This window comes from Leucopleurus acutus, assembly GCF_964270905.1.
Source record: "Leucopleurus acutus genome assembly, chromosome: 7".
Classification (NCBI taxonomy): Eukaryota; Metazoa; Chordata; class Mammalia; order Artiodactyla; family Delphinidae; genus Leucopleurus; species Leucopleurus acutus.
Window position 1 is genome coordinate 10433223 of NC_139150.1, and position 23257 is coordinate 10456479.

General features: G+C 42.4%; 1 protein-coding gene across 2 annotated transcripts in view; it reads left to right on the forward strand.

The window, feature by feature from the left end:
- Positions 1 to 23257, forward strand: part of GOLGA1 (golgin A1) — a 51771-nt gene that overhangs the window by 14633 nt on the left and 13881 nt on the right. For both annotated transcript variants that reach the window (XM_082843189.1, XM_082843188.1), the window contains 7 exons: positions 572 to 741; positions 1223 to 1334; positions 8392 to 8517; positions 10425 to 10520; positions 14254 to 14349; positions 15222 to 15371; positions 15933 to 16028. In XM_082843189.1, coding sequence (XP_082699315.1) covers positions 572 to 741; positions 1223 to 1334; positions 8392 to 8517; positions 10425 to 10520; positions 14254 to 14349; positions 15222 to 15371; positions 15933 to 16028 — 846 coding nt within the window. The remainder of the gene's footprint in view (positions 1 to 571; positions 742 to 1222; positions 1335 to 8391; positions 8518 to 10424; positions 10521 to 14253; positions 14350 to 15221; positions 15372 to 15932; positions 16029 to 23257) is intronic.

The following is a 23257-nucleotide window of genomic DNA, read 5'->3' on the forward strand; positions in this document are numbered from 1 at the left end:
CTCCGCAGCACGTGGGATCTTCCCAGACCAGGGATCGAACCCCTGTCCCCTGCATTGGCAGGCGGATTCTTAACCACTGCACCACCAGGGAAGTCCCAGATTTTATTTTTAATTTATTTATTTTATTTTTATTATTTTTGGCTGCGTTGGGTCTTAGTTGCGGCACGTGGGATCTTCATTGTGACATGTGGGCTTCTCTCTAGTTGTGGTGTGCGGGCTCCAAATCACGCTGGCTCTTCACTGCAACATGTGGGCTTCTCTCTAGTTGTGGCACGTGGGCTCCAGGGCACGTGGGCTCTGTAGTTGCGGCACGCAGGCTCCAGAGCACATGGGCTCTGTAGTTTGCAGCACGCGGGCTCTCTAGTTGAGATGCGCAGGCTCAGTAGTTGGGGCATGTGGGCTTAGTTGCCCCATGGCCTGTGGGATCTTCCCTGACCGGGGATTGAACCGCCTCCCCTGCATTGGAAGGCAGATTCTTAACCACTGGACCATCAGGGAAGTCCTTGTCCAGATTTTTTTACAAGTGTATTTCTTAGTAGTGGTCCAGTGAAACTTTCTATCTTTGTATCAGCTTTTAAAAAAAGAAGAAAGTCTGGGGAAAATGGAGCAAGAATTGGAAGCACGTACCAGAGAACTTAGTCGCACCCAGGAGGAGTTGATGATCTCCAACCAGCTGTCAGCAGACTTAAGCCAGAAGATAGAAGAGCTTCAGAGAAACTACTCAACGCTGGAAGAACAGAGGTTCTTGCTTGGTCTGTGGGGCACATGGGCAGCGGTGTTAGTGTAGCTCTGGTTACAGCCAACCTGTCTTTCCCCATTGCTCACTGTAGCACTTCCTGATCTTAATTCTGGCAAGGTCTTCTGGACTTATCCTTACCTGCCTAGGGCTTTAGGACCCCCCTACCTCCTCCAAACCCTCATTCCCCTTCACCTGCCTAGGCTCAGACACTCCAACCCTGCCGAGCAATTTAGTATGTTTTAGAGTTGCTAAGCTATTGAATAGCCAAAGGTAGATAAAGATTTCTTGCCTAAACCTGAGTGGAATTTTTCTCTTGGGCCTCCTGCTTCAGAGAGAGTGAAGGAGTCTTTTCCACTGATAATCTTCACAAGGCTAATGTTTGCAGCCCTGACATATAAAGAACCATCTGTGTTTTTCCTGTGGAAGAATGTGTCTTAGGTGGGATATCCAAATTTGTTCATTGTCTGCTTTCTTTCAATAAAGAGATCATGTGACAGCTTCAAAAACAGGTGCAGAAAATAAGATCACAGCCCTGGAGCAGAAAGAACAGGAACTCCAAGCCTTCGTTCAGCAACTTTCCATTGATTTGCAAAAGGTAAGTAGAGGACTAGGAGTGGACACAAGTTGCTAGGATTCATGAATGGGGTAAAAACTGTATCTGTCAGAAATTTGCGCCTCAGGGTGGCTGGTGAAAGTTCTGTTTCTCATGCAGTCCACATTGCCCTAGTTCCTGGTGTAGCCAGGCTGCATCCAGATGGAAGGGGCCATGTAGTTGAGCAAGGGTTGCTTAACAGAAGAGGTCAGTATTGTCCTGACAGGAACTGCCAAAGCACACCATTTGATCTGCTCAGACTTGTAAACTACTATGTCATGGACCTTGAGCACAAGAAGACACAACAGCGGTGGCTGACGTGGCTAGGCTTGTGCCTTTGACATACGTGGCTCTAATCCGATTTGTTCAAACGCACATAAATGATATCATTACTGTTCGTTTTTTTTGTTTGGCTAACATACATTTTTTGCCCTTCTACTCTAGGCCCGTGCTAAATTCTGAGAATATAAGGGTGAACAATAATAATATCATTATTGACTGTAGTGTTTCTCAGTGGTGTGTTCCTTACCATTTTGAGCAGAACAATATGTACTGTATGATTGTCCCATGCATTGCAGGACATTTAGTTTTCCTGGCCCCTGTGTTCTGAATGCCAGCAGCATCCTTCAGGCATTGACAAGCCAGCCCTTATCCTCATATAGACAAAACACCCCCTAACAGGTGGTACCAAAAACCCTACCCTCATCCCCTGAGAACCACTAATCTCAAGTGCACCAGAGACTTACAGTATTATTACAGTACAGTAAGATTTGTGTAAAAGAGAAGTCTATATACCCCTTCTAGCTATTAGCATATTTACAGATACCTAAATAGAAGCCGAGAGAGGTCATATACCTTGTTCAAAGTTACACGGTAAGTGACAGAGCTGAATTCTAACCCAAGTCTTACTCCAAAGCTCATGCTTGTTCCACGGGGCTTTGTTGACTCACAACAAGGAGCACCCAGTAAATAGATCTAGACACCTATAGTGTTTTGTCTCAGAGGCCTACTGTTTCATGATAGAACTCAAACCTCCTGTTTGACAAGAAAAAAGTTCACAACTCAGTAAGTCCCAAATAAGTGAAACGGATTTTTCAAATGCAAAGGATATGCCATAGGGAGAGTGCATTTCCAGTGCAGGAGTCAAGGAACTGTTCCTGGAGGAACTGGAATTTCAAGGATGGGTAGGACAGCAGGAAGCAGAGAAGACAGAAGGGTATAGAATACATTTTGGTGGGGAGGGGGGGGGGTTGGAGAGAATAACAGACACAAAACTTTGGGATTCACGGGACCGTTTGATATTAGAACCATCCATCCATTTCATAATTGGAAAAGGTAATTTTCCAGACTCTGGTCCCACTGAGTTCCCTCATTCATTCTAAAAATATAATTTGAGTTTTATTATGTGTCAAGCTCTGTGCTCTGTGCTGGGTGTTAGAAATACTAGGGTGAGCAAAACAGATATCACCCTTGCCCTTGTGGAATTTAGTCTAGAGGGGAAGTGAGACATTAATCAATAATCACATAGATATATAATTACAAACTATGATGTGTTGCTGTGAAGGAAAACCACAGGATGCTGTGAGATCCCGTAAGAGGGCATCAAATCAGATCTAGCGTTGGAGTCTAGAACACTTTCCTTGAGGAAGTAACACTTGAACTGAGATGAACTACTGAAGCTTGTGAGGGTAGGAATGATGGCAGAGAATTTTAAATAGGAAATAGTATGAACAATAAACCCAGAAACTGAGGCAGTAAAGGGAGTAGCGCCTTCAAGGAAGTGGAAGAAGCCTGGAAGGGTAACACAGAGTGAGGGAGAGGATTACTCTGGCTGTTAGAGGAAACATTGAAAGGGTTTCCAGTTAGGAAGCTATTGCAGTTGTACAGGCATTAGACGGTGACTTTGACAAGAGTCGGGGTGGAAATGACGGGGGAGGAGACAAATTTAAGAAATCGTGAGGAGATGGACCCACTTGGTAATGTGGTAAATACAGGAGAGGAGCAAGAGGAAAGGAGGTGTTTGGGGTGATTTCTGGGTTTCTGGCTTAATCACCTGAGTGGCTGATGCTGTCAGTCATCAGGCTAAGATAGCACTAAAGGAAGGTCAGTTTTCTCATAAAGATGATGAGTTTAGAGTCCTTTTCTTTGTTGTCCTTGTTAATATTGAGTAGATATGAAATAATATTTATGAAACATAAGTAAGGTAAATAGTGTAACAAGCTAATGAACTGCCATGTAGCTACTACCCCACAGGTTAAGAAAGAGAACAGTGTGTTTACCTTTGAGATTCCTGGTGTGCCCTTTACTCTTCCATCACATTCTTTTTACCTTCTTAAGTAAGCTTATCTAGAAATTACTCCACTTCCTAGCTTTGCTTTATAATTTTATCCCTAAACAGTAGCTTCTTTCATTTATCATGCTTGTTAGCATTATATAAGTGAAGTGCTGTAGGTATTCTTCTAATGCTACCTTTCTGTGCTCAAGGTTGTATTCTGAGACACATTCATATGGACACATGCCGCTATAATTTAATCTTTTCTCAACTGTGTAGTATGAAGTTACTAAAATTCATTTATCCATTCTATTGACAGTGGGCATTAAGGTGTTTCTGGTTTTTGCTTTTACAAACAAGGCTGCTGTGAACTTTTGTCTGCCTGTGAATGAGTTAACTGTAGGGTATATTTGAGATGTGAAAAGCTAGGGTCAAAAGATTTGTACTTTTCAACTTTACTAGGTAATGCCCAGTTTTTCCATAGTAGTTGTAGTAATTTACAAACATTCACCAGCAGTGTATAAGAATTTGGGTTCCTCTGCTTCCTTGACAAGGTGATATATTGTCAGACTTTTAATTTTTGCCAATCTGGCCGCGCTGCATGGCTTGCAGGATTTTAGTTCCCCGAACAGGGATTGAACCTGGGTCCTCGGCAGTGAAAGCGCAGAGTCCTAACCACTGGACCACCAGGGAGTTCCCTCTCACCATGATTTTAATTTGCTTTTCCCAGATTATTAATGAAGTTCAGCATATTTTCATATGTTTATCAGTCATTCGTGCTCTTCTGTGAAGTGCTGGTTCAAATCTTTGGCCCATTTTCTATTACATTTTCTGTCTTTTTCTCACTAATCATCAGAGTTCTTTGTATATATCCTGGCTGCCATGCCCCTCGGTCAGTTATGTGGGCTGCAAATGTGTTCTCCCAGTTTGGGCTTTGCCTTCACACTCTTTATGGTTTCTTCTGTTGAACATATGCTCTTCATTTTAGTATAGTTGAATTTATTATTTTCCTTTAAATTTATACTTTGTCTCTTTAAAAAAACCTTTCCTCACTTGGAATCATAACATTATTCTCCTATATTATTTTCTGAAAATTTTAGAGTCTTGACTTTATTTTCAAGTCTTTAACATACCTGAAATGTGATTTTGGTGTGAGAAAGGGATCTGTGTCTTATTTTTATTTTAATTGTTTTAGTACCATTTATTGAAAAATCTTGTCTTCTCACTGATCTGCAATGCCAGCTTTATCATGATTCAGTTTTCCATTTGTACATGGAATCACTCCTGGACTTCGGGGCGTATGCACCTGTGGTATTTGCACAATACTAAGCATTGCCTTACTAGCTACAGTATTAGGATAAGTCCTGGTGTCTGACAAGACAAGTCTCCGTACCTAGTTCTTTTTCAGGAGTATTTTGAATATCGTTGGCCTATTGCTCTTCCACAGAACAACTTGTCAGGCACCTTAAAAAACCTGGTGGAGAGGCTCCAGAAAGACCATTAGCCTCTCCGCCAGGTGAGGACACAGAAAGAAGTGCCAGCTGTGAACTAGGAAATGAGCCTTCACCAGAGGTGACCATGCTGGCACCTTGATCCTGGTGTGCAGAAGCCTGCACACCGCAATGAGGAGTAGCCCCCACTCGCCACAACTAGAGAAAGCCTGCGCACAGCCTTAAATAAACAAACAAACAAACAAACAAACAAACAAACACACACCTGGTGGGATATTGATTGGAATTGCGTTGACTCTGAAGATGCATTTGCAGAACATTGATTACTTTATCATGTGAGTTTTCTTATCCAAGAACACAGTGTCTGTCTCTCTAGACATTCAATGTTACTGTTACTTTAAAAATGACTCTCAATAAGGTTCTATAATTTTTTCCAGAAAGGTTTATTTATTTATTTATTTGGCTGCGTTGGGTCTTCATTGCTGCGCGCAGGCTTTCTCTAGTTGTGGCGAGCAGGGTCTACTCTTGGTTGCAGTTTGCGGGCTTCTCATTGCAGTGGCTTCTCTTGTTGCAGAGCACGGGCTCTAGGTGCACGGGCTTCAGTAGTTGTGGCACACGGGCTCAGTAGTTGTGGCTCGCAGGCTCTAGAGCGCAGGCTCAGTAGTTGTGGTGCACAGGCTCAGTTGCTCCATGGCATGTGGGATCTTCCTGGACCAGGGCTCGAATCCATGTCCCCTGCATTGGCAGGCAGATTCTTAACCACTGTGCCACCAGGGAAGCCTTCCATTCCTTTTATTTCCTTTTCTTGTCTTATTGCATTAGCAAGAACTTCCAGATGATGTTGAAAAGGAGTAGTGAGAGGGGACATCCTTGCCTTGTACCTGATCTTAGTGGGAAAATCTTTGAGTTTCTCACCATTAAGTATGGTGCTAGCTGTAGCACATTAGGTGCTGAGGGCTTGAAGTAAAACAGCCAGAGTGTGGGGAGTTGCTCTGTGTGGGATATGGTGCACAAGAAAACTAAATGGAAATTGGCAACTGATTCTTCTGTTCCTGACTCTGCCCAACTCGGTGACTTATATAAGACTTGTTTGTTCTCTTGGTTGTTACTGGAAAGGGTTACATGTATCTGTCAAGTTCATACTGATGTGTAATATAAGGAGTACAGACTTTGGGTCAAGAAGGCGTGGGTTTGAATCCTTATTCTGTCACCAAGGTGTGTGCTGTTGGGCTAGTAGTCCCTAAGCTTCAATTTCCCTGTAAATGGACACAGTGAAGGATGGTTGTAAGGACTAGAGGATGAGCTTGCACATGCTTTGCAAACTGTAGCTGCTCCTGCACCATGCTATTGTAATTATTACTGTTATCAACATTATTAGTAAGAGACCCATTAAAGATGGGTCAGCTGGGCCAAAACTTTTTTCTTTCCTATCAGACTACCTCTCCCTCCTGTATTCTCTGCTTTGCATAATGTTACCATTCATCCAGGTATCTGAGCCACAGACTTGGCAGTTGTCTTCACTTCTTCTTTCCTCTTCACCCAGCCCCCGGTCATGTTGAACTTGTCTGTTTACCCCTTTACACATGCTGCCTTTTACCCAGAATGCTTGTTCCTCTCCCCCACCTTCCACCTGGACTTGCCTGCTTAGGAGGCCTGATCTGATTGCCCCCGTTAATCCCTTCTGCCTCTGATATCTCATAGCACCTTGCATGTCTTTCTGTTACAGCATGATTGTATTGTTTTATAATTAACTGTGTGTATATCTCTTTTTACCACCAGCCTCCATGCTTCTATGGGTCAGTAACTATAGCTGATTATATTCCTAGAGACAACACATAGAGTATAGGCTTGATAAAAGTTTTTGAATTATGGGATCTTTTTTTTTAATTTATTTATTTTTGGCTGCGTTGGGTCTTCGTTGCTGCGCGTGGGCTTCCTCTAGTTGCAGTGAGCGGGGGCTATCCTTCGTTGTGGTGAGCGGGCTTCTCATTGCAGTGGCTTCTCTTGTTGTGGAGCATGGGCTCTAGGCGTGCAGGCTTCAGTAGTTGTGGCTCGCAGGCTCAGTAGTTGTGGCACATGGGCTTAGTTGCTCCGCGGCATGTGGGATCTTCCCGGACCAGGGCTCGAACCCGTGTCCCTTGCGTTGGCAGGCAGATTCTTAACCATTGCGCCACCAGGGAAGCCCAAATTATGTGATCTTGAATCCATTCTTCAAACTTCTCCTCCACTATATATGTTGTCACCCCTGTGAGAATTCAGAATGGCAAGTGCTTCTTCCCAAAATCCTAGGCCCAAGTAGCTACATCTTATTCTGAGGAGAAAACTGGCTGGGTTGCAAGCTAAACATGAAAGTCTGTGGCTTGAGATGGAGCAGCAGATCATAAGGTGAGGGAATTTGAGGAAGCACAGTATTTGTGAGGAGGTTCAAGTCTTCACAATGAAATGTTGATGCCATGCGACCTTATTTTGGAGTGGAGAATGGGCATGTTCAGTGGATGTAAGGACCACTGTGAGCTAAGAAATTGTATATTCAAAGGATTCTGGATCCTCAGCTTTGATGTTGAGCAGCATTTGGAGATTGACAGTTGTGAAAGGAACAAATGTAGTCCCAACCCACCACTGCCACCACTACCATCACTGCTAAAGAGGTAGACTGAAATAAATAAGTGGGCAGCTGGTGATCTGGGGCCATGGTGTAAGGTGCTGCTGTGATTCAGAGGTGCTCCCTGTGAGCCAGGGTGAATATCATTGTTTGTTTCAGTTCTGTCTTCAGCCTTAAGGCAGCTACAGTGGCATCATGACTGCTTCATCCAGCCCCATGTTTCCAGGCGTATTGTTCTGTAGGTCATTGTAGGGCTGGCTGAGAGCTTCTTCAGTGGAATTACCTCTGCTGGTTCTTGGCATCTGGTGTAAAGTTGTAGGTCCTGTTGGCCTCTGGATTAATAGGATTAAACCTATGCTTGATGAGAGTGGGAGGGGGAGCATTCCTTTAGCTAGTAGATCATGACAACACAGGGGATATTTTAGAGAGGAGGAACATCTTCGCAGGGTCCTGGCTAGATTCCACAGACGTAATAGCATTCTTCCTTCCCGGATTGCCAGGTGCTTAAATTTGGGAGCGTTTGCTGCTTGCTGCAATAGGCCTGAAACGGATACCTGAGTAGTGTTGGGTTCTGATCTCATATATTCTCTGTTCCATTTTCAGGGAACATCTCCTGGCTGTATGTTCTTCTAGGATGCAGTTGGAAACAGAATTTCAGAGAAACATGGTGATTCTAGAGGATACAGGAAGGGAGGGAGAGAGACAGTGTAATGTAATCTCTGCTTTCACCTGCAGGCCACTGCTGAAACTCAAGAGAAAGAAAAACTCATCACACATTTGCAGGAGAAGGTTGCATCCTTGGAGAAGAGACTGGAGCAGAACTTATCAGGAGAAGAACATGTGCAGGAACTTCTAAAAGAGGTAACTAGCTCCCTTTGGGCTGGCCAGTGTTGGGAGGGCCGTGGTAACACTGGAGATTTCATAAAATCCTAGAGTTTCAGAGCCAGAGAGTCTTCAAAGAGCTTGGTGAAAAGATCACTTCCTCCAACTTTTGATTGTTCTGCTTATGGTAAAATCAGCATCATGTTGCCTGTGTGTGACGTTTTCCTGAAGGAAAGGGAGCACTTTGTTCAGAGATGCGTGTGAAGGAGTGGCATCCTGATCACCGATAAACCCCACCTAGTGATTTACGCCATTTGGGTTGTTGTCTTACTGCCCTGCTTTCCTTCCCTACGCGTTGTACTTTACATTGGCCAAGGAAAGTAGTTACCATCTGCCTTTGGCGTGAGCGAGAATTGCTTTGGGCAGCAAGTGGACTCTCCTTAGCCGAAGGAGGCAGTTGAGCCAACTGGCCTCTAGCCCAGTGGTGTAGGTGAACTTGCTTGTTGTCTGCCCACATTCTGCTCTCTCCTACATGACAGAGGTGACAAAACCCAAGCCTTGGGCCTAGATTAGCCCCTCACTTTCTGTCTTCAGTCAGTTTCAACTAAATGTGTCCATCTCCACTGCCACTGCTGTACTTCAGGTTTCCAGCCACTCTGGCCTAGTCTGTGTTAGAAGTCTCCAGACTAGCCTACACCCTCTCCTGCACCCTCTGACACAGTCTTCCACGTCACCACTAGACTCATCTTTCCAAACAACGTTTCTGACTATATCACTCCCATAAAGAGCTTCCACAATTACCCTACAGTCTATAGTGAGTATAACGTGGTTTCTAAGGTATAGATTGATTTCTAGAACCAGGCTCCCTAGGTTTGCACTTTACCTCTTCTACTTACTAATTTTTGACTTAGAGCAAGTAACTTAATCTTTTTGTGTTTTCTTCCCCCTCTGTAAAATAGGGTTAAAATTGTATCAAACACATAGAATTGTTATTGGGAAATGATTAGAATTAGCACATCATGGGGTCTCAGTATATTTCAGCTATTAATATTATAATCATTACTGTGCCACCATCATTGTTATAAAGTTTAGTGTGCATAGGAGTTACTTGGTGAGTTTGTTTGAAGTATACATTTCTAGGGAATTCCCTGGCAGTCCAGTGGTTAGGAATCGGCACTTTTACTGCAGTGGCCCAGGTTCAATCCCTGGTCAGGAAACTGAGATCTTGCAAGCCAAAAATTTGGGGGAGAAAAAGAAATATATATATATATATGTATGTCTTGCCCTACCCTCAGAAATTATGATTTTAGTAGACCTGGAATAAAGCCTCAAACTTAAAAACTCCTCCACCCACCCAGATGAGTCTAATACAAGTGTTTGGATGACTCCACTTTGAAAAATATTTGCTACAGAATTAAGTTCAAACTTCCTTCTGTAACATAAAAAGCTTTTCTCATAATCTGGCCCTTTGCCTAACTTTCTAGTCTTGTTTCATGACCTGAACCCATCATCACCTTGACTTTTGGCAAGCTGTAGCTCCCCAGATACCTCCAGCTGTTTCATACCTCTAGTGTCATCCCTCTGCCTGGGTGCTCCCTTGGGCCCTGGCCACCTGTGAAGAATGAAGCCTCCTAGTTTCCTGAGGCAGTGAGGATCTCCTGCTCTGTGCTGCTCCTTTGTGGACACCATTACACTCTATTATATACTTTTTTGGTTAGTTATTGCCCCAGCCTCAAGGTAAAAAAACTGTCAAATTTATACTTTATGTATACTTTATATGTATACTTTATGATATGTGAATTTTATCTCTGTTAACTGTTTTGGGTTTTTTGGTGCGTACTTGTGTCCCTCGTGCCTCGCACAAATCGTAGTATGGTGTAGATGTCAGTAAATATTTATTCAATGGAGAAATGACTATTTTCTTTTACTCTTCTTTCAACTTACAGAAAACACTTGCTGAGCAGAATTTGGAGGATACCAGACAGCAGCTCTTGGCAGCCAGAAGCAGCCAGGCCAATGCCACTGACAGCCTGGAGACTCGGGTACTGACCTCACTCCCAGGGGTTCCTGTGTCTGGGTGGTGCCCTGGTTGGATGATGTGGTTGTGGCTGAGAATCCCCTTGGGTCAGAGGTTTTCTTCCAAAGGGACTCTCTTTCGGATCTTACTTGTAGAGAACTGAGGTAGTCGTTTTCTTCATTCTTGCCACATTACCATCATTGTTCCACAGAAAGTTGTTCTCTTCTCTGTTTATTCCCTTTATCCCCATTCCCCTCCTTCCCATAGGAAACCACTCTAATGTGGTTAATAGAGACCCTTTTATTGTTGGATAACCTTAAAACTGGTGACATTGTTTTGTGTGTCTGTGTGTTGATTTAAGTAAATGATACAGCTGTACATATGTCTTCTTTGTTACTTTCAACTGCTCCATCTTCTGTGTCCACTTCGTTGTTCTTACCTACTGTACTTTATAGTTGTCTACTAGATGCTAGATATCCAGATTGCCTTCGTTCTGTCACCACAAATTACACTGCGGTGAACATCCTTGTCCCTTTTGCCTTAAGAAGGATAGCAAGTGCATATGACTCAATGTGACTCAGTAGGACAGGAATGTTCCCAGAAGGCCTGCACCTGGCTCTACTCGCCCAGCATGCATGAGAGTCCCTATCGCTGCATCTCTGTCTTTTCTAGCATTGGCATTTCTCAGCCTTCTTGCCAGTTTAATGAGTGTGAAGTGGTAGAAGTGGCAAGGGATCTCTATGGGGCCGCTTATAAGAACACTAATCCCATTCCTGATAGCTCCACCCTCATAACCTAAGTACCTCCCAGACACCTCACATCCTAACACCATCATGTCAGACATTAGGATTTCAATATATGAATTTTGGAGGGACGTAAACATTCAGACCATAGCAAATGCTTAGCTTATTTTTTTAATCTTTCTTGTTTCTTGATGAATATATATAAAAACTTATATTTTTCTCTAAATACAGCTTTGTTTTATTATAATTCAGTTCTGTTTCTGAATATCCATTCTTTTATTGTGGTAAAATACACATAACATAAAATTTACCATTTCAACCATTTCTAGGTGTACACTGGCATAAAGTACATTCACGTTGTTATGCAACCATTACCACCATCCATTTCTAGAACTTTTTCATCTTCTCAAACAGAAACTGTGCCAATTAAAACAATAACTCCCCATTCTCTCCTCTCCCCAGCCCCTGGCAACCACCATTCTACTTTCTGTTTTTATGAATTTGATGATCCTAGGTACCTCTTATTAGTGGAATCATATGGTATTTGTCTTTTTGTGTCTGGCTTATTTCACTGAGCATAATGTCTTCAAGGTTCATTCACATTATAGCATGTTTCAGAATTTCACTCCCTTTTAAGGCTGAATAAGCCTTTTTAAGACTTTTATTCCATTGTACATATATCACATTTTGTTTATCCATTCATTTGTCCATGGACATTTGGGTTGTTTCCACCTTGTGGTTGTTGTGAATAATGCTACAGCAAACATTAATGTATGAACAAGGTTTTTGTGTGGGCTTATACTTTCATTTCTCTTGGGTATATTCCTAGGAGTAGAGTTGCTGGGTCATATAATAACTCTGTGCATAACCTTTTGAGGATCTGAATCTTTCTTGAGTTCTGCCTGCAAACTGGGACTTGCATAGATATTTACTGAACCCAGCAGTTCAAAAAGCTAGGTTTCACCATAAACAAGACAAAAAGACAGCCCTCAGAATGGGAGAAAATATTTACAAATGAAACAACAGACAAAAGATTAATCTCCAAAATGTACAAACAGCTCATGGAGCTCAATATCAAAAAAACAAACAATCCAATTAAAAAATGGGCGGAAGACCTAAGTAGACATTTCACCAAGGAAGACATACAGATGGCCAAGAGGCACATGAAAAGATGCTCAACATCACTAATTATTAGAGAAATGCAAATCAAAACTACAATGGGGTATCACCTCATGCCGGTCAGAGTGGCCATTATCAAAAAATCTAGAAACAATAAATGCTGGAGAGGGTGTGGAGAAAAGGGAACCCTCCTGCACTGTTGGGGGGAATGTAAATTGATACAGCCACCATGGAGAACAGTATGGAGGTTCCTTAAAAAACTAAAAATAGAATTACCATATGACCCAGCAATCCCAATACTAGGCATATACCCTGAGAAAACTGTAATTCAAAAAGAGACTTGTACCACAATGTTCATTGCAGCACTATTTACAATAGCCAGGACATGGAACTAACCTAAATGTCCATCGACAGATGAATGGATAAAGAAGATGTGGCACATATATACAATGGAATATTAGCCATAAAAAGAAAAGAAATTGAGTTATTTGTAGTGAGGTGGATGGACCTAGAGTCTGTCATACAGAGTGAAGTAAGTCAGAAAGAGAAAAACAAATGCCGTATGCTAACGCATATATATGGAATCAAAAAAAAAAAAGGTACTGATGAACCTAGTTGCAGGGCAGGAATAAAGATGTAGACATAGAGAATGGGCTTGAGGACATGGGGTGGGAGGAGGAAGATGGGGCAAAGTGAGAGTAGCATCGACAAATATACACTACTGAATATAAAGCAGGTAGCTAGTGGGAAGCAGCAGCATAGCACAGGGAGATCAGCTTGGTGCTTTGTGGTAACCTAGAGGGGTGGGATAGGGAGGATGGGAGGGAGTCTCAAGAGAGAGGGGATATGGGGACATATGGATACATATGGCTGATTCACTTTGGTGTACAACAGAAACTAACACAGTATTGTGAAGCAAGTATACTCCAATAAAGACCTATTTAAAAAAATAAATAAATAAAAGCTAGGTTTCAGTCGTGGCCCTACCACTAATAAAATTTGCGATCATGAGCACGTAACATTACTATTCTTCTCTGTGGAAGTACTCACACTGTTCTCATGGGGTTGTTTCAGTTAAAACTTACATGTGAACATACATGAGAAACCATGAGACCTAAAAATACTCTTTTTCTCATTTGGTACCTACCTTTGCTTGACAAAGCTGCAACCTTCCATGAGCTTGTGTTTTAATAGTAAAGTTCCCCCAGGGCAAACCTTATTCAGCAAACAAGAGGACTTTAAAAGAGAAATTGGCAAAGTTAGCTTGAGTCAGATGAAAAGGCCATATTGAAGAACCATGTCTAGCTCAGTGCTAGGCAGTGTGTCATCCTGTCCACTGTGCTGGCCTCGTGTCCTAGTGCAGTGCCAAGTACAGAGTCAGACTGGATCATTAATTGTGGGATGAGGGAAACCCAAGTTTGTATCATGAGCAGTAATTCCACTTCTGGGAATCTGTCCTAATCAAGAGATTCAAACCAGATCAACACTTTTTGCATGAAGATGTCAACTGCTGCATTATTTTATGTGCATAATGGAAAACAGTAGGCAGCGGTTCAGGAAATTATGAAACATCCTTTAAGGAAATAATCTAAGGTCTGAAGACTGCGTGGAAACATAGAAGGAAATTTGAGCAAGGAGGAAAAATACAAAGTTTTACTAGAATTGTATATGAAGTTGTAATAAAAGAAAGAAAGAAAAGTCATAAAAAGAGCCTGTAAGAAACTATATTAGAATGATAGTGTTTTGTAATGGTAGACTTATGAGCATCTTTCTTTTTTTGTAAGTAAAAATTTTTCTTTAATGAACCTGTTTTTATGATTTAAATAGATTTGATTTTAAAAGCCATTTTGTTGCTACTTCTTTTGAATGAAAGGATGCTTCTCTTTCCCCCCTCAGGTGAAGGAACTAGAGCAGAGCCTGCAGGCATCTGAGGAGAAGCTAAAACAGAGCAGTGACATTGTGGCAGCTCAGGAAGCTCAGATTCAGGAGCTTGTAAGTGGGTATTGTGACTGCTGTGTTCTAGGCCCTTGATGCTTTTTCCCTTTATTCCTTTGTAGGTCCCCAGACTCACTCCCAAATTCTGGAATGGTATCTGGACCTGACCTTAGATACAGTTGTGGGCAGACAGGCAGTGCAGGTAGAGGGAGTCAGGACCTGCCAGAGGGTCTGAGTTACCCAGAGAGATAGTGACAGGCTAGACAGCCCAGCCTAGTTCTGGGACTGTTAGAGGTGGTGTCTCCACTGGCGTTCAAACCTCACCTTGCAGCCGGGGCTGTGGAGAACAGCTCCAGGCTCTGGGGAGAAGATGGCAAGGGCTTGGCCGGTAGTCACAGCGCCAGGTCAGGTGTTGAGCTTGAAACTTGAGAAATAAAAACGGCATTTGTTGCCTCGTGTCTGCTAAGTACTCTGCATGTATTTTAATTTAGTCCTTGCAGCAGACCTAAGAGCCTGTACTGTTATCCTTATTCTCCAGAGGAAGCAGGCTCAGAAAGGCGACCAGATCACTAGCCCAAGGTCTCCCACCTAGTAAATGGCTGAACCCACATCCTTCCTAGGTCAAAGCCCTTGTTCTTCATCACTGTGTTATGTGCCTCCCCAGGGAAAAGCCTCATCCATAGAGGGCAGCAATGAGTGGAGTGAAGGAGGGCTGTGTCTTAGGACTGGCTGGTGCCCAGAGCTGTCCCCACAGCACCAAGGCCAATCCCAGATTCCAGCTCCTAGGCAGGCCAGGGGACCTCAGCGGCAGCCAGGCTGGAGTTCAGGAAGGAGAGTTGTTTCTGTTGGACACTCATCTTTGGGTCACTGAGGGACAGAATAAAGCCCCCATTGTCACCACGAATAACTGTCCTCTGCTACCCCCTCAGGCCTCCGCAAACAAGGAGAGCAGCTGTGCACAGCAGCAGGTCCTCGCTCTGGAGCAGCAGTGCACAGAGCAGATTCACACACTGGAGGCCCAGCTCTCTGCCCTGGAGAGAGCTCGGGCAGACGACCATGCAGCCGCGGAGCGGAAGGTGGTGAGTGAGGAAAGGAGAGGGGCCGGGCACAGGAGCACCACGTTCACGTGTGGCTCGGCTGCCAAGTTGTTTGATGGGAAGAAGACCAGCCCTCCTCTGAAGTAGGGAACCACTTTTTGGAGCAGTTTTTATCTTTCACCAAAACACCTGCTCATGAGACTGGATGTTAAAAGGCTGCTTTTTATAAAAACCCTGAACAAATGGGTTTTCTTTTTCCTTGGGCTGCACATGGACTTCCTGGTGCTTCCTGACCAGTCCCATCAGCGGCTTCCCACTGCCTTTCTAAAATGTATACTGTTCATCCTTAATGGCTTCTCCCTTCCCTGGTCCCCCTCCTTGTTCCATAGGCTTCAGAATCAAGTGCCTTACTTCTTCTTGTGAGGAGTGTGTCAGGTGACTCTCCCTTCCTCACCCCAATCCCCATTCTCATCTCCCACCCCTGCAGTGGCAACAAAAGGAAGGGGGGCATTTTTAAAGGTTCCATGTCAAAGAGATAGGACTGTGCTCAGGGGAAATATGGTAAAGACCTTTTCTTTTATACATACTTTTCTCAATTTGCAGAGAGAGCTGGAGCAAGAAAATGCAGGCCTTAAAGAAAGTAAGAATGAATGTGAACATTCTCTACAACATCACCAACTTGAACTAAAGAAGCTGAAGGTATTTATCTAATTGAATCAGTTTCACAAAAGTATCATGTCTTTCATGTATGTATTTGGAGTGGCCAGGTGAACGTTCTATACGTAGAGTAGAGAAGGAATGGAACTAGGATTTGTTCAGAGTTCTGCTAAGCATTTGCAACAAATTGTCACCTCGTTAAGTCCTCTCAGTGATCAAGGACATAGGGAGAGTTGTGCTTATTTTGCAGTTAATGTCGTCGAGGTTCTGAGTGTAAGTAATTTGTCCAGGTTCCATAGTTAGAGGTGGTGCTGCTCTGACTTTTCACTCCACCACAGAGACCCAGCCCTTCCTCTCTGTCCTCGTCAACAGCTGCCTGACAGTAATGTTGTCAAAGCACCACTGTCACTGATTTCCAGTGAGGCCAGTAAAGCAAGGCCTTAAAACATCACGAGGGCCTTATTTGTTTGTTTGTAACAGGGAGCAGGTACAGAAATGAAGAAAAAACAACCTGCTGGATTGTTTCCCGTTCCCTTCTGAGAACTTGGTGCTTTGATCAGATGCTGCCACCTGCATTGCCGGGACATAACTGGATTCAGGGGAAGGAGTCTGCCACTTTCTTGTAGGCCTCCAGGCTCCCCTGTCCCCTTTCATAGCAGCCCTTAGATGATAGATCTTTGCAGGACTTGCCCAGCTATGGTCATGACACAAAGATCTTGTGGATCCTTTGGCAGAGTTGTTCTCAGAGAACATCCATAGCTGAGGCCTGCACTGAGTCAGCTTTTACCAGTAGTCTCTGCTAAGCTGTGTAGGTGCTAGTGCAGTAGTGCCATGTCATGGAAAGCATGGACTTTAGAGTCAAATATTTCTTCATGCATTTCCTTCAACAAACATCTGAGCACTTGTGGGCCCCATTGTAGGTGCTGGGATGTGGCAATAGGCAAAACAGACAAAATCATTCCCCCTCCCCTAACCTGTGGAGCTTGTAACTAGAGACAGTAAACACTTTTTTTAAAATTTAATTTAATTTATTTTTTATACAGCAGGTTCTTATTAGTCATCAATTTTATACACATTCAGTGTATACATGTCAATCCCAATCTCCCAATTCATCACACCACCACCCCGCCACTTTCCCCCCTTGGTGTCCATACATTTGTTCTCTACATCTGTGTCTCTATTTCTGCCCTGCAAACTGGTTCATCTGTACCATTTTTCTAGGTTCCACATATATGCGTTAACATATGATAATTTTTTTCTCTTTCTGACTTACCTCACTCTGTATCACAGTCTCTAGATCCATCCACGTCTCTACAAATGATCCAATTTCGTTCCTTTTTATGGCCGAGTAATATTCCATTGTATATGTACCACATCTTCTTTATCCATTCATCGAGACAGTAAACACTTGATAAATGGTTATAAATGCTATGAAGACAGTAAAGCAGACTAAAGGACAGAGAGGAGGGAGGAAAGGGCTCTTTTAAATATGGAGGTGAATACGGGAACCAGGATGGCAGAGTAGAAGGACATGCTCTCACTCCCTCTTGTGAGAACACCAGAATCACAAGTAGCTGCTGGACAGTCATCGACAGGAAGACACTGGAACTCACCAAAAAAGATACCCCACATCCAAAGACGAAGGGGAATCCACAATGAGATGGTAGGACGGGCACAATCACAGCCCGTCTAAAATCTAATCCCATAACTGCTGGGTGGGTGACTCACAGACTGGAGAACACTTATACCACAGATGTCCACCCACTGGAGTGAAGGTTCTGAGCCCCACATCAGGCTGCCCAACCTGGGGGTCTGGCAACAAGAGGAGGAATTCCTAGAGAATCAGACTTTGAAGCCTAGTGGGATTTGATTGCAGGACTTCGACAGGACTGGGGGAAACAGAGACTCCACTCTTGGAGGGCACACACAAAGTAGTGTGCACGTCAGGACCCAGGGGAAGGAGCAGTGACCCCAGGGAGACTGAACCAGACCTACCTGCTAGTGTTGGAGGGTCTCCTGCAGAGGCGGGGGGTGGCTGTGGCTCACCGTGGGGACAAGGACACAGCAGAAGTTCTGGGAAGTACTCCGTGGCGTGAGCCCTCCCAGAGTCTGCCATTAGCCCCACCAAAGAGCCGGGTAGGCTCCAGTGTTGGATTGCCTCAGGCCAAACAACCAACAGGGAGGGAACCCAGCCCCATCCATCAGCAGTCAAGCGGATTAAAGTTTTACTGAGCTCTGCCCACCAGAGCAACAGTCAGCTCTACCCACTACCAGTCCCTCCCATCAGGAAACCTGCACAAGCCACTTAGATAGCCTCATCCACCAGAGGGCAGACAGCAGACGCAAGAAGAACTACAGTCCTGCAGCCTGTGGGAAAAAAACCACATTGACAGAACGATAGACAAGATGAAAAGGCAGAGGGCTATGTACCAGATGAAGGAACAAGATAAAACCCCAGAAAAACAACTAAATGAAGTGGAGATAGGCAACCTTCCAGAAAAAGAATTCAGAATAATGATAGTGAAGATGAGGCAGGACCTCAGAAAAGGAATGAAGGCAAAGATCGAGAAGATGCAAGAAATGTTTAACAAAGACCTAGAAGAATTAAAGAACAAACAAACAGAGATGAGCAATACAATAACTGAAATAAAAACTACACTAGAAGGAATCAATAGCAGAATAACTGAGGCAGAAGAATGGATAAGTGACCTGGAAGACAGAATGGTGGAATTCACTGCTGTGGAACAGAATAAAGAACCAAGAATGAAAAGAAATGAAGACAGCCTAAGAGACCTCTGGGACAACATTAAACGCAAACACATTCACATTATAGGGTCCCAGAAGGAGAAGAGAGAGAGAAAGGGCCAGAGAAAATATTTGAAGAGATTATAGTCAAAAACTTCCTTAACATGGGAAACGAAATAGCCACCCAAGTCCAGGAAGTGCAGCGAGTCCCATACAGGATAAACCCAAGGAGAAACACGCTGAGACACATAGTCATCAAATTGGCAAAAATTAAAGACAAAAATTATTGAAAGCAGCAAGGGAAAAACGACAAATAACCTACAAGGGAACTCCCATAAGGTTAACAGCTGATTTCTCAGCAGAAACTCTACAAGCCAGAAGGGAGTGGCATGATATACTTAAAGTGATGAAAGGGAAGAACCTACAACGAAGATTACCTGGCAAGGATCTCATTCAGATTCAATGGAGAAATCAGAAGCTTTACAGACAAGCAAAAGCTCAGAGAATTCAGCACCACCAAACTAGCTCTACAACAAATGCTAAAGGAACTTCTCTAAGTTGAAACACAAGAGAAGAATAGGACCTACAAAAACAAACCCAAAACAATTAAGAAAATGGTCATAGAAACATACATATCAATAATTACCTGAAACATGAATGGATTAAATGCTCCAACCACAAGACACAGGCTTGCTGAATGGATACAAAAGCAAGACCCATCTATATTCTGTCTACAAGAGACCCACTTGAGACCTAGGGACACATACAGACTGAAAGTGAGGGGATGGAAAAAGATATTGCATGCAAATGGAAATCAAAAGAAAGCTGGAGTAGGAATACTCATCAGATAAAATAGACTTTAAAATAAAGAATGTTACAAGAGACAAGGAAGGACACTACATAATGATCAAGGGATCAATCCAAGAAGAAGATATAACAATTATAAATATATATGCATCCAACATAGGAGCACCTCAATACATAAGGCAACTGCTAACAGCTATAAAAGGAAATCGACAGTAACACAATAATAGTGGGGGACTTTAACACCTCACTTACACCGTATGGACAGATCATCCAAAATGAAAATAAATAAGGAAACAGAAGCTTTAAATGACACAATAGCCCAGATAGATATAATTGATATTTATAGGACATTCCATCCTAAAACAGCAGATTACACTTTCTTCTCAAGTGCGCACGGAACATTCTCCAGGATAGATAACATCTTGGGTCACAAATCAAGCCTCAGTAAATTTAAGAAAATTGAAATCATATCAAGCATCTTTTTTGACCACAACGCTATGAGGTTAGAAATGAATTACAGGGGAAAAAACATAAAAAACACAAACACATGGAGGCTAAACAATATGTTACTAAATAACCAAGAGATCACTGAATAAATCAAAGAGGAAATCAAAAAATACCTAGAGATAAATGACCATGAAAACATGACAATCCAAAACCTATGGGATGCAGCAAAAGCAGTTCTAAGAGGGAAGTTTATAGCTATACAAGCCTACCTCAAGAAACAAGAAAAATCTGAAATAAACAATCTAACGTTACACCTAAAGGAACTAGAGAAAGAAGAACAAACAAAACCCAAGGTTAGCAGAAGGAAAGAAATCAAGATCAGAGCAGAAATAAATGAAATAGAAACAGAGAAAACAGTAGCAAAGATCAATAAAACTAAAAGCTGGTTCTTTGAGAAGGTAAACAAAATTGATAAACCATTAGCAAGACTCATCAAGAAAAAGAGGGAGAGGACTCAAATCAATAAAATCAGAAATGAAAAAGGAGACGTTACAACAGACACTGCAGAAATACAAAGCATCCTAAGAGACTACCACCAGCAACTATATGCCAATAAAATGGACAACCTGGAAGAAATGGACAAATTCTTAGAAAGGTAGAACCTTCCAAGACTGAACCAGGAAGAAGCAGAAAATATGAGCAGACCAATCACAAGTAATGAAATTGAAACTGTGATTAAAAATCTTCCAACAAACAAAAGTCCAGGACCAAATGGCTTCACAGGTGAATTGTATCAAACATTTAGAGAAGAGCTAACACCCATCCTTCTGAAACTCTTCCAAAAACTTGCAGAGGAAGGAGCACTCCCAAACTCATTCTATGAGGCCACCATCACCCTGATACCAAAACCAGACAAAGATACTACAAAATAAGAAAGTTACAGACCAATATCATTGATGAATACAGATGCAAAAATCCTCAACAAAATACTAGCAAACAGAATCCAACAACACATTAAAAGGATCATACACCATGATCAAGTGGGATTTATCCCAGGGGTGCAAGGATTCTTCAATATATGCAAATCAATCAGTGTGATACACCATATTAACAAATTGAAGAATGAAAACCATATGATCATCTAAATAGATGCAGAAAAAGCTTCTGACAAAATTCAACACCCATCTATGATAAAAACTCTCCAGAAAGTGGGCATAGAGGGAACCTACCTCAACATAATAAAGGTCATATACGACAAACCCACAGCAAACATCATTCTCAATGGTGAAAAACTGAAAGCATTTCCTCTAAGATCAGGAACAAGAGAAGGATGTCCACTCTCACCACTATTATTCAACATAGTTTTGGAAGTCCTAGCCACGGCAGTCGGAGGAGAAAAAGAAATGAATACAAATTGGAAAAGAAGAAGTAAAACTGTCACTGTTTGCAGATGACATGATACTGTACATGTAGAATCCTAAAGATGACACCAGAAAACTACTAGAGCTAATAAATGAATATGGTAAAGTTGCAGGATACAAAATTAATGCACAGAAATCTCTTGCATTCCTATACACTAATGATGAAAATTCTGAAAGAGAAATTAAGGAAACACTCCCATTTACCATTGAAACAAAAAGAATAAAATACCTAGGAATAAACCTTCCTAGGGAGACAAAAGACCTGTATGCAGAAAACTATTGGACACTGATGAAAAAAATTAAAGATGATACCAACAGATGGAGAGATATACCATGTTCTTGGATTGGAAGAATCAATATTGTAAAAATGACTATACTACCCAAAGCAGTCTACAGATTCAGTGCAATCCCTATCAAATTACCAATGGCATTTTTTACGGAACTAGAACAAAAAAAATCTTAAAATTTGTATGGAGACCCAAAAGACCGTGAATAGCCAAAGCAGTCTTGAGGGAAAAAAATGGAGCTGGAGGAATCAGACTCCCTGACTTCAGACTATACTACAAAGCTACAGTAATCAAGACGATATGGTACTGGCACAAAAACAGAAACATAGGTCAATGAACAAGACAGAAAGCCCAGAGGTAAACCCATCCACCTATGGTCAACTAATCTATGACAAAGGAGGCAAAGATATACAATGGAGAAAAGACAGTCTTTTCTACAAGTGTTGCTGGGAAAACTGGACAGCTACATGTAAAAGAATGAAATTAGAACACTCCCTAACACCATACACAAAAATAAACTCAAAATGGATTAGAGACCTAAATGTAAGACCGGACACTATAAAACTCTTAGAGGAAAACATAGGAAGAACACTCTTTGACATAAATCACAGCAAGATCTTTTTTGATCCACCTCCTAGAGTAACGGAAATAAAAACAAAAATAAACAAATGGGACCTAATGAAACTTAAAAGTTTTTGCACAGCAAAGGAAACCATAAACAAGACGAAAAGACAGCCCTCAGAACGGGAGAAAATATTTGCAAATGAATCAACGGACAAAGCATTAATCTCCAAGATATATAAACAGCTCATGCAGCTCAATTTTAAAAAAACAACCCAATCCAAAAGTGGGCAGAAGACCTAAATAGACATTTCTCCGAAGAAGACATACAGCTGGCCAAGAAGCACATGAAAAGCTGCTCAACATCACTAATTATTAGAGAAATGCAAATCAAAACTACAATGAGGTATCACCTCACACCAGTTAGATTGGGCTTCATCAGAAAATCTACAAACAACAAATGCTGGAGAGGGTGTGGAGAAAAGGGAACCCTCTTGCACTGTTGGTGGGAATGTAAATTGATACAGCCACTATGGAGACCAGTATGGACATTCCTTAAAAAACTAAAAATAGAATTACCATATGATCCAGCAGTCCCACTACTGGGCATATACCTAGAGAAAACCACAATTCAAAAAGACACATGCACCCCAATGTTCATTGCCGCACTCTTTACAATAGCCAGGTCATGGAAGCAACCTAAATGCCCATTGACCGACGAATGGATAAAGAGGCTGTGGTACATATATACAATGGAATATTACTCAGCCATAAAAAGGAACGAAACTGGGTCATTTGTTGAGATGTGGATGGATCTAGGGACTGTCATACAGAGTGAAGTAAGTCAGAAAGAGAAAAACAAATATCGTATATTAACGCATATATGTGGAACCTAGAAAAATGGTACAGATGAACCAGTTTGCAGGGCAGAAATAGAGACACAGATGTAGAGAACAAGCATATGGACACCAAGGGAGGAAAGCCATGGGGGGCGGGGTGCTGT